The following is a 14,138-nucleotide window of genomic DNA, read 5'->3' on the forward strand; positions in this document are numbered from 1 at the left end:
TTGGAATTTAGGACCACTCCCTCCTCTTCGGACTTCTTGGGGGGGCTTGAACAACTAAATTAACATCAAAATCGTAATTTTCATTCCAAAATATCAAGATTTTTCATGCCATACACTCGACTTCAATTTCATCTCCGTCTACAGTCAGGTAACACCCCTCTCCCCTCGGGGGGGGGGGGTCTGAACACCAAAATTGATCCAAAATATGGATTCTGCAGTAAAAATTAATTCGAATAGCATATTTTCAACCGATCTAGGAGCAGTAGGGTGGTCCATATTTTCGAAGTTGGTATTTTCCTCCCTACCAACCCCCGAAGTGGTGACTTCTGGTGAGAAAATAATTCCCTATATTTTTCCCCATTTTTGGAAAATTCGGGCTGCTGTGGGCCCCTTAATTTTCAAAAATTTTATAAAATTCAAATTCACTGTGAAATTTGAAAATTTGAAAATTTCAAGTTCTGTTATCTCTAAAAAGTCTCTTTTGAGTAAAATAAACTCTCACGACGATTTTAGCCCCCTCTATTGAAAACCAAGCTGACCACCTAAAATAGCTGAAATTTAATGTAAAATACGAATTTCAGCTATTCTAGGGGACCCACTTGATTTTCTAGGGAGGGATTTAATATCCTCATGAGAGTTCATTTTACTCAGACGAGACTTTTCAAAAGTGTTGAAACTAGAAATTTTTGGATTTTGAAAATTTTGCTTCGAAGTTGAATTTTTTTTTCAAATTTTTGATAATTGAGAAGGCCCACCCCACAGCTCGAGTTTTTCAAAAATGAAAAAAAATAATAAATAGCGAATTATTTTCTCACTAGAGGTCACCACTTCGAGGGTGGGGAGCTCGAAAAGATCGCGAATTTTTTTGTCATGTATTTAAGGATCACCCTAATGAGCAGGTTGCTTCGTTCAAGCGTATAAAGGAGAAAATGTTGATTTTTGAGACAAGTAGTCAATTAAAATGACTGCCATTTTGTATGTAGGACATTGTTTTGTAGTACAAGGGCCAGAAATGTTCTATGGCACTCCCTGTTCAAGAAAAAAAGGTTACCCTGGAGCAGTGGCGTAGCCAGAATTTTCTCAAGGAGGGGGCAAAACCAGATTTTTAGGTATGAAAAATCGAAATGAGGGGTAATTTTCTGGAAAAAATGGGTCCAAACAACGAAAAAACGTATATTTTTGCATGTTTTCTTTCAAATTTTCGCTCTCAAGGGGGGGGGGGCATGGCCCCCTTCGCCCCCCTTGGCTACGCCACTGCCCTGGAGGATTTATGGTGGAGGGGGGTTCGCACCACATTTGCTCATTATTTGCCATTTTTAAATCCTACTTTGAAAAATTTAATAGGCAAATACGTAAACGAGCAAATGTTGACAATTATGTATTCATATCGCATTAATTTTTTTTTAATCCAGAAAATAAATAGGAGAAACAGCAACAACAACGTTCAGCTGTGATAGTGACAGTGACAAAACATCTTGTATTCGTATTACGAGTGTAGTATGAAATTATCATAACAAAATGTGGTTTAAAATAGAACCTGAAAAGTGATGTTTTCAACCATCTCCATTCCCATTGACCTCCAATCATCAAAACAGTGTACCTAATATTTTAGCAGACGTTTTCCAATGATTATAAAAATATGAAAAAAGCATCAGAATAATTTCACAGATCTAGATCTCGATCTCCTGAAGGGATTAGAATCCAGTTTTCAAACATTTTCCAGTAATTTTTATTTCGGTTCATCTCACACCCTATTGGTTACCCTGTACTTATCAAAATAAGTACACAACACATAAACCAAATGACATTATACCAAAAGAGGATGCATATACTACGATACGTATTACGTATTTCGTAACATTACAACCTTGTTATAATTGTAATTCCAACAACGACGCTAGAAATTTCGCTGAATAGACGCGTGTTACAATTTTTATCAATTTATCTTACGTAATTTCATTATCGGATTCTTCGACTATGCTTTACTATAGGTACGGTATGGTACACAGGTAGTCATAATCGTCATCGTATACGATATAAGAAATTAAGTTTTACCAATCTGAATACTTAAATGAACAGTTTGGCATATGATCAATATTCTAATACATTCGTCTCTCGCGAGAAGACCTTAGCCTATTATACGAGCTTGTCCGTGAATGGACCCGGACCAATTACCAAAATATACCACATATTTTCTGCCATCGACTGAGCACGAAATGCGTCCATAAATTTAGAATATGAAATTTGAACTACATAAATGTATCATATACATATTATATTATAATGACGTAGAATGTATTTAAATTATAAATGAAATAACTTCGCGTCGAATTAATATGTTAATATGGAAACAGTTGGTCGATCGTACGCTGGAACTGGTTTTATGAATGAATCGTTAATTTTTGGAGTGAGTAAGAGGACTATTTTTAATGCAATTAAAACTGGATCAGTTTGCAGAAAAGATGTAATTTGGGAATGATTTGCTCTAAAAATGAAAATATTTTTGCTTCGAAGCAGGTGATACAGCATAAAGCATTTTTTGATTTTGGAAAAAAAGAAACACATATTTTACCTCTTCCCTCTTCATCAGATGTTGGAATACGGAAGATGAACATAAAGAAAAATGCTGGTACGTCGAGTAAGAATAGTAAACAAAAATACAAATTCATCTGCGCGAGTTCAGTCTGTCATTTCGTATACGCCATGGATTTTTGTTTTTGTTTACTATGCGAGTATTTATGGTTTGTATATATGCGACAAAAAATGTGGAATCCTGATAGATCTGGATTATGCAAGGGAGTTCTAATTTTAATAGATTTGTATAATGTTTCGAATTTATGATGAAGGACATCTGGTTATAATTCGCGTTATACCTTTTCAAAGTATAACATCTTTACACCTTTTCGCCGATGAAAAAGTAGTTTTTTTGAATTTTTTTCTGTTTTTTTTTTCTACGGCTATAACCTATGCTTGTAGTAATTTAGGTGGTGGGGTTGGTTGGATGATTTTGGGTAGAAACTAGTACAAATATGATGGTTTAGGTTTTTGGATTGTTATTTGATTTTTACGTTACGTTTATCGACATTGTACGAAGAAGTCAACATGAAGGTATGTTTATGAGTATAATTTTGACTACTTTTTGAATATTTTTTTTCATTCATGTGCCTCGTTCGTTATTCGGATGCTTTTTTTATTCGATTTGTTTTCTGTTTTTTTTTTATCATTTTTTCAATTTTTTTTCTCCTCCAAAAATTGAAGTGAATTTCAAAATTTTATTGTGAAAATTTGTACAAATTTTAAAAAAAAATTTATCAACTTTTTTTTTAATTTTTAAATATTTTGGGGAAAATGGTGACGATTGAGTATTCGAAGGATCTTTAAAGCTTGATAAAAAAATTGATGTTTTATACATATTTTTAATTTCAAATTTTGACAATTTTCTATTGATTTATATTTTGGTTTTGAATTTTGTTGATGTGAATTATGAAAGTGATGAAAATTATGGTTCAGTTAGGATGATGAATACTTTCTTTTTTTTGGGTGTTTGTAATTACTTGATTATTACACCCGTCGTATGAGATTTAAATTGAGTTGGTAAGGTCAAGTATTTTAATTAGGTCTAAGAATTTTTTAATTTCGGAAGGGTCGTCTGGTATGAATTGGGATCTTTCATCTATTTGTAGGGACAGTCTGTGCTGATGTAAGAAGGGACAGTGAAATAGTAAGTGTTGGACAGATATAAGTTCTGACAGGCAGAACTGACATGTGGGTTTTGGGGCCTTTTCATAGAGGTGATTGTGTGTGATTTTTGTGTGGCCAATTCTCAATCTGGTTATAATGATTTCTTCAAGTCTGTTTAAGTGGGAGAGGTTTTTCCAAGGATGGACTAATTTTTTATGTTGAAAGAGCTTGTTTGTGGTTTAGAAGGACCAAAAGTTTTGCCATTTCTTAAGTGTGCTTTGAGTGAAGATAGATTTGAGGTCATCAGCTGTGATAAATATAAGGGGAGAAAGGATGGTGGCAGATTTTGCATTAATATCTAGGTACAATTTCATTTCCTAAGATTCCAACGTGGCTGGGTACATACATAAACTGTATGAAGAAGTTTGAATTTTGTAAGTCAAATAGAGTTTTATGAATATTTTGAATTAGAAGGTGATCGGAAAAAAGATTTTGGATAGCAGTTAGTGAGCTGAGGGAATCACTTTGAATTAAGAAGGACTTATTTTCTGATTCATAAGTGAGTATATCACAGAGACAGTGGAAAATAGCTGTGAGTTCGGCAGTGTAGATTGAAGAACAGTTATGGATTTTAAAATTTGAAATTCTATCGTTTATAGAGTATGCATATCCTGTGTGAAGTGTTGGTATTTTTGATCCATCTGTAAAGCAAAGATTGAATTTTTTGTATTCTGATAAGAGTTCAAGATAGTTCTGTTTTATTACTAATGAAGAGTGGCTATTTTTTGGGTGGTTGATGCTGTAGGTTGACTTGAGGAGGTTTTAGAAGCCAAGGGGGGTATAATATTGGTTTTTAGACGAGAGTTTTAGGATTGATTTGAAGATCATTCAACATTGTGATGAAATTAGAAATGGGTCCTTCTATATGATCAAAATGTTGGGGGTTGGGAGGGTTATAATTGAGTTTTGGAGTGGATGGGAAGGGTTGGTGGATGCATTTGAGATGAATTTGTTTGTTATGAGAGTTCTTCTGAAATCTGGGGGTAATTCTGCTGCTTCACAATATAGGCTATCTATTGGAGAGGAATAGAGGGCTCCTAGACAGATCCTTAGGGCTGAATTTTGAATTGTTTTTAGGATATTTGAAGTTTTATTTGAGATATTTGCAAAACATGGGCTTCCATACTCAATTTTACTGCGAATTAGAGATTTATACAAGTGAAGTAGGAGTTTGCGAGATGGTTTATACTTGGTGTTTTTGATTATTTTCAACAGATTTAGGCGTTTCATGATATCTGATTTTACTTTTAGAAAATGAGGAGTCCAATTTAGTTTTCTATCAAAAGTTAAGCCAAGAAATTTAGTCGTGGTTTTGAATTCTAAAGAGTGTTCTTTGAAGTTGAGAATGAGATCTGGAGGAATCTTATTTTTTTTTGGTGAAAAGTATACAGTGGGTTTTTGACTCAGAGAAGGTTAGACCGTTTGAATCTGCCCATGATTCAATTTTTTCAAGGGTTTCTTGGATTACTTGAAGAGCTAGTTGAATATTATTTGAACGAATTAGGAAATGAGATTCTCAGAGAAATGGGTCTAGAAACAACATTGGAAATGTCATCAATCAAAAGTATAAATAAGACTGTGCTAAGAACTGAACCTTGGGGGACTCCATTTTCAATTTCAAAAAACTCTGAGTATGTATTGTCAACTCTCACTCTAAAAGTACGGTTTGTTAAGAAATTCTGAATAAAGTAAGCCAAATGTCCTATAATTCCAATGGAATGTAATTTTTGGAGAATTTTATAATGCCAGACTTTATCAAATGCCTTTTCAAGATCAAAAAAGACTGAAAGAACACTTTCTTTATTCTGGAAGGCCGAACTAATTTCTTTTTGGAGACTAAAGAGGTGGTCTGGGGTAGATCTTTTCTTTCTGAAACCACTTTGATAAATGCTAAGAGAGTTTGAGGAATCAATATACCAATTAAGACGTTTAATAACCATTTTTTCAAGTATTTTGCAAGGAACTGAAGTTAAGGAGATGGGGCGATAACTAGATGCCAGATTTGGGTTTTTATCAGGTTTTAATATTGGAATGATTGTTGCAGTTTTCCATAATTTTGGGAAGGAATCAGAAGTCCAAATTTTGTTATATAACTGAAGTAAATCTTCTTTTCCAGTGTCTGAAAGGTACTTTAACATGTGAGGGTGTATTTCATCAGGTCCAGGGGATGAATCTTTAATGTTGTAGTTTAGACAATGATTTAGCTCTTCAAGAGAGATCGTGTTACCTGCTAATGAAAAATTTTCAATTTTTTTTTTGTTCAACTTTACTTATTTTATTTTATTTTGTATTGAATCAAAATAATTGTGTTTAATTTAGCGACCGAAAGAATTTTTTTTTCAATTTTCTGAATTGAATTTTACTCCAAAAATTTATGATGGATTTTCTTTTCTTTTTTTTTGTATTTTATCCAGTATTAGTTGAAATAGACCTTAATCATAGATCAGATATTTTTTATCACAGTTATCAAAATTATGTTTTTTTTTTTTTCGTAGACCTTTTTAGTATTGGTGGCCATCGTATCGACTGTCTTAGCCCAAGATACATACGACGCTAACTCGAATTATAATTTCCAATACGCCGTCGCTGATCCCATTACCGGTGACCAGAAATCTCAATCGGAAACTCGTAATGGAGAAACAGTCCAAGGTTATTACCAATTATTGGAACCCGACGGCAGCTACCGAACCGTGAGCTATGTCTCTGACCCAGTCGGAGGTTTCCGCGCCCAAGTTTCGAAAAATGGTGCCCCAGGAGCTCCAGCCAAAATCGCACCCGTCCCGGCCGCATCCACCGTTGTAAAAACTGTAGTTCCAGCTCCAGAACCATATGTCCCCGCAGCATCGTCTAGTTACGTATCTTACGCCGCTTACCCCGGATACTCGGGTTATCCTTACTCTGGTTATCCGTACTCGTATTACAATGGATATTATCCTTATTACTCCGGTTACTATCCATACGCGTACAAGAAATAAAAATAGGCCGAAACCGAAACCGTTTGTGTAACATTTTGTGTGATTCTATGTTTTAATATTAATTTGTAAGATTCGTTTTAATAAATCTTTTTTTTCCAACTTCTCATGTTATTGAGGTCAATTTTTTTATGGTCATTTCACTCGAATTTTCACGGTTTAGGGTGAAACAGATTGGCGAAAACAAAATTTCTGCTCGAAGGATTTTTTTTTCATCTTATTTTTTGAAGACATCTCCCTTCACTATAAGTGACTCTTTTAGATCTGGCTCGAATTAGAATTAATTTTTCGAGTTGAACTTTTAAGATTTGAATTTTTTTAGCGAAAATGATGAAATTTACATTTTTAAAATGCACTCAAAGGTGGTAGATAAGTGAAATTTTTGAGTGCTTTTAGAATGAAAGGATTTTTTTACATGTGTAAAATGTAAAAAAAAATTTTGGTTATTTAAATCAAGTTGAAGTACCTACCTATATTGAGTTGAAAATCACCCAATCAAATTTTTCACTTCGGTAGCCCCGAATTTGTCCGTGAAGAAGAGATATTGGTTCTCAAGCAGGGATGATTATTTAAAAAATGTTGATTTTTATTCATAAAGAATTTTATTGAATGCGTCAGAATGATTCAAATGATTTTTGAAAACATGATAAAACCGCATCTAGGATTTAAACGTAACTATCGTTATGCACGGCAGTGATTTGTTAGAGATTACTTACATTGGATTGGAAATTTTCTCATCATGCACCGCTTGTCAATCTTGGTCAAACGAAAATTTGTTTTTAAGATGCTGGAATTATTTTGATATACATTCTACGAGTAGGTTAGTTATATGGAATGCAAATTCCGAAGTATCAAATTTCATTCAAAAATTGCGACGACCGATTCCGAGGTTTGTGCATTTTCATTTTCTAAAATGAATTAGATGGAAAAATCCACAAATTGAATTAAATTTACTTACTCGTACATAGGTACATACACTGTAGGTAGCAAAATTTGAATTTTTTAGATGATACGATTACCATAAACGTATAATACTGCCCTTGTACTATTTTGGAACCTTGAGATGATTTTGATGTTTTTATTCTAGAGCAGAATCCGGAAATTATGTTAATTTTTGAGAATTGATAAAAATAGTCAAATATGATGGTATTATACATGTAAACGCAATAAAAACCGACAATATTTTACTATTATGCGAGTATTATCTTAGATACCTGTCACGTTTCCTCGCCCTTTAGGTACTTGGGATTTTTCAAATCATTCAAATTTTATCGTCGATATGGCGCTGGTGGCTCGATTTCTGGGATACATTATGGTAATTTTTTCCTACAAAATTTTGTTCGTTTGATAATTTTCTTAGGTTGTAAAAATTGTAAAAAAAATGTTTGGCACCAGTAGGTATTTACACAGTAGTCTTAAGTACATACATTACATAAGTGTTTGTTGGTGTCTATAAAAATTGATACAATGATCATTAAACTTATATTTACTGGCAATAACCGATCTTTCTTCGGTTGGTTTCGTGTTTATTTTCAGACAAGTTTCTAAATTGTATAGTGCCTGAATTTTAAAATTTTATCATCATCATTATCATTATTACCACTCTCGTTTAAACACAGGGAAAATTAAAAATTTGTAAATAATGAGTTGATACCTATTATACCTAAAATGAAAAAATTTCTGTGAAATTGATCAAATATACTCGTATGTTTAAAACTGAAGGGTCATTCCATCAGTCTCAATTCGACCAACGTTTTTGAGTCATGTCTTTCGATTTCGCTCAAATTTTTGATCAAAACTAATTTCACAGTTCAAAAAGGCATTGAATTTTGAACTTTTCAAGTACCTATTTTGAATTTTCAAAAGTTGAACTTTTAAATTTCAAAATGGCGCTGTAAGTGGGAGCTACCATTTGAAATTTGAAAAAATTTCCATAGATGTACCTTCTGATGATTTTTCGAGGTGGGATCTTTTAATGGCAAGGGACCACCCATCCTCCAAATTTGAACAAAACTTTCAAAAAAAATCTGGGGCATGTGATATATCGAATAGTATGTTTTTGGCGACGCTCAACACGAATATGACGTCAGATTTTTGATTGGATTTCATCCACGTCCCTCAGCACTTCCCCAAAGAGAGTAAAGGTCAAAAAGATGGTTTCATTCGTGTGATACATGAATGGTATGTTTTTGATGTCACTGAACACGAATATAGCGTTAGTTTTTCAAATTGACCTCACCCATGGCTCCCAGAACCTCCCCAAATGAGTAAAAGTCCAACAAGTAGGTAATGATTTCCGTGTATGGGTCCAATCAAAAATCTGACGTCATATGTTCGTGTTCAGCGTCACTAAAGACATACTATTTCATGTGTCGTCACACGAATGAACCCATTTTTTTTGACAGTTATCTCCTTTGGGGAGATTCTGGTTGACGTGGATGAAATTCAATCGAAAATCTGACGTCATATTCGTATTCAGCGTTACCAAAAACATACAATTCGATATAATATATCATGCTCCAGATTTTTTTTGAAAGGTTTACTCAAATTTGGAGGAGGGGGTGCTCTCCCTTCATTGAGAGATCCTATCTCGAAAATTGAATATTTCGAAAAGGTAACAAAAAGTACAACTATGTGAATTTTTTCAGGCTTTTAAATGGTAGCTTTCACTTCAGCGCCATTTTGAAATTTCAAAATACTTGAAAAGTTTAAAATGCAATGAGCTTTTGAACTGTGAAATCAGTTTTGATTAAAGTATCATAACTTTGGAGGCATGCGCTGTTGAAGTTGAGTACCTTGAGACAATGTGAGAATAATTGAAGCCCCTCCCCTGCCCGCTTCTGAAGGGGCAGGGACCAATCTGATTGCGAGTTTTTTACTTATTAGGTGGGTAGACATTGTCTATACTTAATTTGAGCGAAATCGAAAGATATGACTTCCATAATCGCATTTTTTAGCCGAGATTGGTATGGAATGACCCGGAATAAAATAGTGTAAAAATGGTGAAAAAATCACATGATAAACATTGAAATTGGCTTAAAAAGTAGGTATTCAAACTAAATAGAATATTTGATGGAATAAGAAAAATCATTTTGGAAAATGAAAGTTTGAAAAAGCTCAAATCCTCTATTTCCAACAAAATAAATTCTTATAAATTGGAAATTATTTTCAGAAATAATTCAAAAACATAAGTAAAAAACATTTTTATAAAAAGCACTTTTTGAAAGCATATAAATTTTTAAAAATTAATAAGAAATAAAATCGTAATAATAATTGTAAAAAATGTCATCTGGCTGTTCCCATAAGTTGGGCAAAAATGAAAATTTGGTCAAATACATAAATGCCTTTTGACCAAAAAATTACTTGTTTTTTTACTCTTAGTCGGGGGCCCGCATAAGGATCACTTGAACCCCCCTGCCGATCCTCCGGGACAACTTTTTTCTTAAAGGGGGAGTCCTAAGGACCATTTCTAGCCCTTGTCCTAAAAAAAGTGGCCCAACTTGCAAAATTTGGCATGAACATTTTTAAACCGTACAAAGGTAGATCGAAAGAACAGGCAAAAATTCATCACCTATCAAAACTTCAAGTGCTAACGTGCCTTCTTCGATTTTTGATGAATTTTCAAAAATCAAATTTTGGCCAAAATCTGAGAAAAAAATCAACATTTTACCAAATTGACCTAGAAAGCTGAAATTTGGGATATACCCTATTTTCGACTTGCCAAATCGATTGAAAACTGTTTCAAACCGTTTTGAGCATTTCTGGAGCCTCCAGCAGATTTTTGAAACTCGAAATTCTCACAAAATTACATCAAAATGAAGTTGAAAAGCCGAAATTAATTTTGCAAACTAATTTCAATACGTTATGAAGTCGACTGCAGGTAAATTTCAAGTAATTTTGGAGCCTACAGCAATTTTTTGAAAATTACTGGAGCCTCCAGTAGATTTTTGAAAATTGAAAATTTCATAAAATGGGGTTAGCAAACCGTAATTTACTCTGCCAACTAATTTTAATATAATAATACATGTGAAGTCGACTGCATGGTGGTTTCAAGTGGTTTTGAAGCTTCCAGCTACTTTTTGGAAAAAAATTTCAATTCTCCAAAAAACGCCATACAACCTTTCAAAATGTCACTGGAGGCTTCAAAATTACTTGAACTCGCCTTAAGTCGTCTTTAGAGGGTGTTAAAATTGGAGTGCATAGTTAATTTCAGTTTTCCATCTCCATTTTGATGAAATGTTGGGGAAATTTCAAGTTTCTAAAAAGTAGCTGGAAGCTTCAAAACCATTTGAAACCACGACGTAGTCGACTTCATATCGTTTTGAAATCAGCTTACGAAGTAAATTTCAGCTTGCCAACTTCATTTGATGTAATTTTGTGAGAATTTCGAGTTTCAAAAATCTGGTGGAGGCTCCAGAACTGCTCAAAACGGTTTGAAACAGTTTTCAATCGATTATGGTAGGTCAAAAATAGGGTAGGGTATATCCCAAATTGCAGCTTTCTGTGTCAATTTGGTAAAATGTTGATTTTTTCTCAGATTTGATTTTTGAAAATTCACCAAAAATCGAAGAAGGCACTTTAGCACTTGAAGTTTTGACAGGTGATGAATTTGTGCCTATTCTTTCGATCTACCTTTGTACGGTTTAAAAATTTGCATGCTAGTCCTATGTTGGAACTCAAAATCTGCGATTTCGGCTCACCTGTCCATCAAAATGGCCGCCATTTTGCAAGTAGGGCCACTTTTTTTTTGAGGACAGGGGCTAGAAATGTTCCTTAGGACTACCCCTTTAAGAAAAAAGTTATCTCAGAGGATCGGCAGGGGGGTTCAAGTGATTCTTATGCGGGGCCCCCGACTACCTCCATTGTTTGGTGTTATCAATGTGACAACAGAATTTAAAGTTTTCTCAAAAATTATTAACCAGTTACGCCAAGAAGAGCTCTTTTGCATTTGCATTGATGTACAGTGTGGTGTCTATCTCAGTCTAAAAAAACTGGAAAAGTCAGGGTATTTTGAAAAAAAAAATTTTTTGCATACATGCACAAGTACGTAATTTTGTTTTTAGGGGAATCGTCATAATAAGGACTCAAAAAGACTTTCTGGAAAAAAAACTTTCAAAGATCAAGATTAAAAACATATAAGGACAAAGTCATCATAAAAATGACCAGTATTAATGCCTGTCTCCACTGTCACAATACAATGAAGTAAAAAAGGTCAATCTGCTACGGGGTGATTATTTTATTTTTCCCTGCTTGATTGAACAAATGAAAATGCAGAAAGGGAGATGGTAAAGTCACACATTACTGATTAGTTTCTTTTCATGAATGTGATCGAAGCAGCTATGCAAGCATTTAAGATGTTTCAGTTCAATCTATGAAAATCAGTACCTATCCCCATTTATGTTACAAGAGCATCGAACATGCTATATGTTACGAGTATGTACATTCAAGTTCAATCTGCATTGAACAGTACCATGAAGGCATGAACCATGACTAAAACACGTAGTATTCGACATCCAGAACCACTAGGTAAATATTCACGGTCAAATTAACCAACTAAATCAATCAAATCCAGATATAAAAACTCACTTTCAATTCATCAAATCCGTAATTTGTTTCGAATATGCCTAGTGTCGTGTCTGTCTACTACCTAATCGAAGAAACCGATAATATAAATTTCTTAGCAATACGATAACACTCGGCTTTCGTTTTATTACTCTTTAATTGCCGCAACTCTTATATGGTAGGTTCGAAAAAACAATGCACCAACATCAGCATTAAAACGCACGATGTTACCATAGAGGACGCGTCTGATAACGAAGATCAGCCGATCCTTGGACATAATTCGGTCAAAACGGTCATCACACCTACCGAATTCATATCCGATTTATCAGACACGCCGAGTTTAGCCAGCGATCTCTCCAGTACATTGAATCAATTAAGCGACTCTTCCATACTACCAGGACATTTCACCGATACTCCTCTGACTCCTAAAGGATTCCAAAGTGCTAGACCGAGATCGATCGATACATCACCGACTCCACTTTGCATGCAGGTGGCTTCCGGCCAGGGAGCTAAAAGCGCCGGAACGAAGACCGGAGCTGGCTCGACCAAGACTCCGAGATTGGGTACTAGAACCGTTGGTACTTCGACGACGACCGAATTTCCTGGTACTGCTGCAGGTTCGTCTCTAGAGCCTTCACCTTCTGGATATGGCGGTACAGGAAGTACTGGATATGGTACCAGACCTTCAGTATCGACTGGAGCAGGCTACGGTACCAGACCATCGGCATCGACAGGAGCAGGTTACAGTACTAGACCGACTGGAACTGGACCTGGATATGGAACTGGACCAGGGTATGGTACCAGACCTTACGGTTCGACAGCACCTACCCGAACCAGAGCTACGACTACGTTGGTTCCTCCTACAGACTCGGATGGATCACCGTGTTACTTCTACGAGCCTAAATTCGATAAAATCATGACCGCCAAAGAACGATCGTATCTGAAATACAAGTACGGTATATCGACCGATAAACCACGTCGAGATTTCGGTTCGTCGGCTCGGCCAAAGACTCCGAAAGTATCGATGAATAAAACCTGCCAGCTACGTTTAGCCTGCTCCAGACATATGTCTTTCACCAATCGCAAAATACATCTTCAGCCCCTTCTGCCGAAAAGTATTGGCAAATACGTTCCGAAAGACACTTTCGACAAATTACACATCGTCAAACCGAGACCAGCGCCCAAAGATGAAGCCTATTCTGTACCTTTTCGAAACAATCGCACGACCAAGTTACGTTACATGTACAACCATCTGCCTACGAATCTACGTCGTCGTGTAGGAGAATTCGAGAAATTACCTATCGAGACGTTAGACCAACCGTACTCCTCGAAAGATCCCACAACAGGTGAAATGAACTACGTCATCGAAGGTATCAGATACGAGTCCCTAACAGGACCACCGTTATCGCCGGCTAAAAAAGATGATAAGAAATCGCCGCCCCCTACGGCAAAATCTGCCGTTCAAGTTCAACCGGAAACTTCGAAGCCGTCGTTGGAAGCTTCGAAACAATCGTCAGAGCTGCCTAAAGCGTCGTCTGATTCGTTTTCAGAGTCGGTGTCTCGCAAAAGCCAGGTAATAACGGATAAACGTGCTAGAGAATTGAAACTCAGAGAAAAACGAGAAGTCAGGATGAAACGCTTGAAACGTCTGCGTCTACCTTTTAGAGTTTAATTAAGACTACCTAAGTTTATAATCATTAAATGAGTCAAATTTTCGATTACGAGGGCCATCGACATTTAAATCGCGCTGATGTAATCATGCATGCCATTACACCGTGTAGAATTATTCTATAAGGACATTCATGTGTATTTTACGACGAAAAAGTCTCACAGTCTGGTCTCGGTTTGATAAATCGCATAAGC

General features: G+C 35.4%; 1 protein-coding gene across 1 annotated transcript; it reads left to right on the forward strand.

Moving 5' to 3' along the window:
- The first annotated feature begins 2,957 nt into the window (after positions 1-2,957).
- On the forward strand, positions 2,958-6,818 carry LOC135834850 (cuticle protein 7-like). The gene is made up of 2 exons (XM_065348824.1): positions 2,958-3,108; positions 6,237-6,818. The coding sequence occupies exons 1-2, from the start codon at positions 3,103-3,105 to the stop codon at positions 6,714-6,716; spliced, it is 486 nt and encodes a 161-aa protein (XP_065204896.1). The 5' UTR covers positions 2,958-3,102; the 3' UTR covers positions 6,717-6,818.
- The last annotated feature ends 7,320 nt before the right edge of the window (positions 6,819-14,138 follow it).

The sequence above is a fragment of the Planococcus citri genome, chromosome 2 (genome assembly GCF_950023065.1).
Source record: "Planococcus citri chromosome 2, ihPlaCitr1.1, whole genome shotgun sequence".
Classification (NCBI taxonomy): Eukaryota; Metazoa; Arthropoda; class Insecta; order Hemiptera; family Pseudococcidae; genus Planococcus; species Planococcus citri.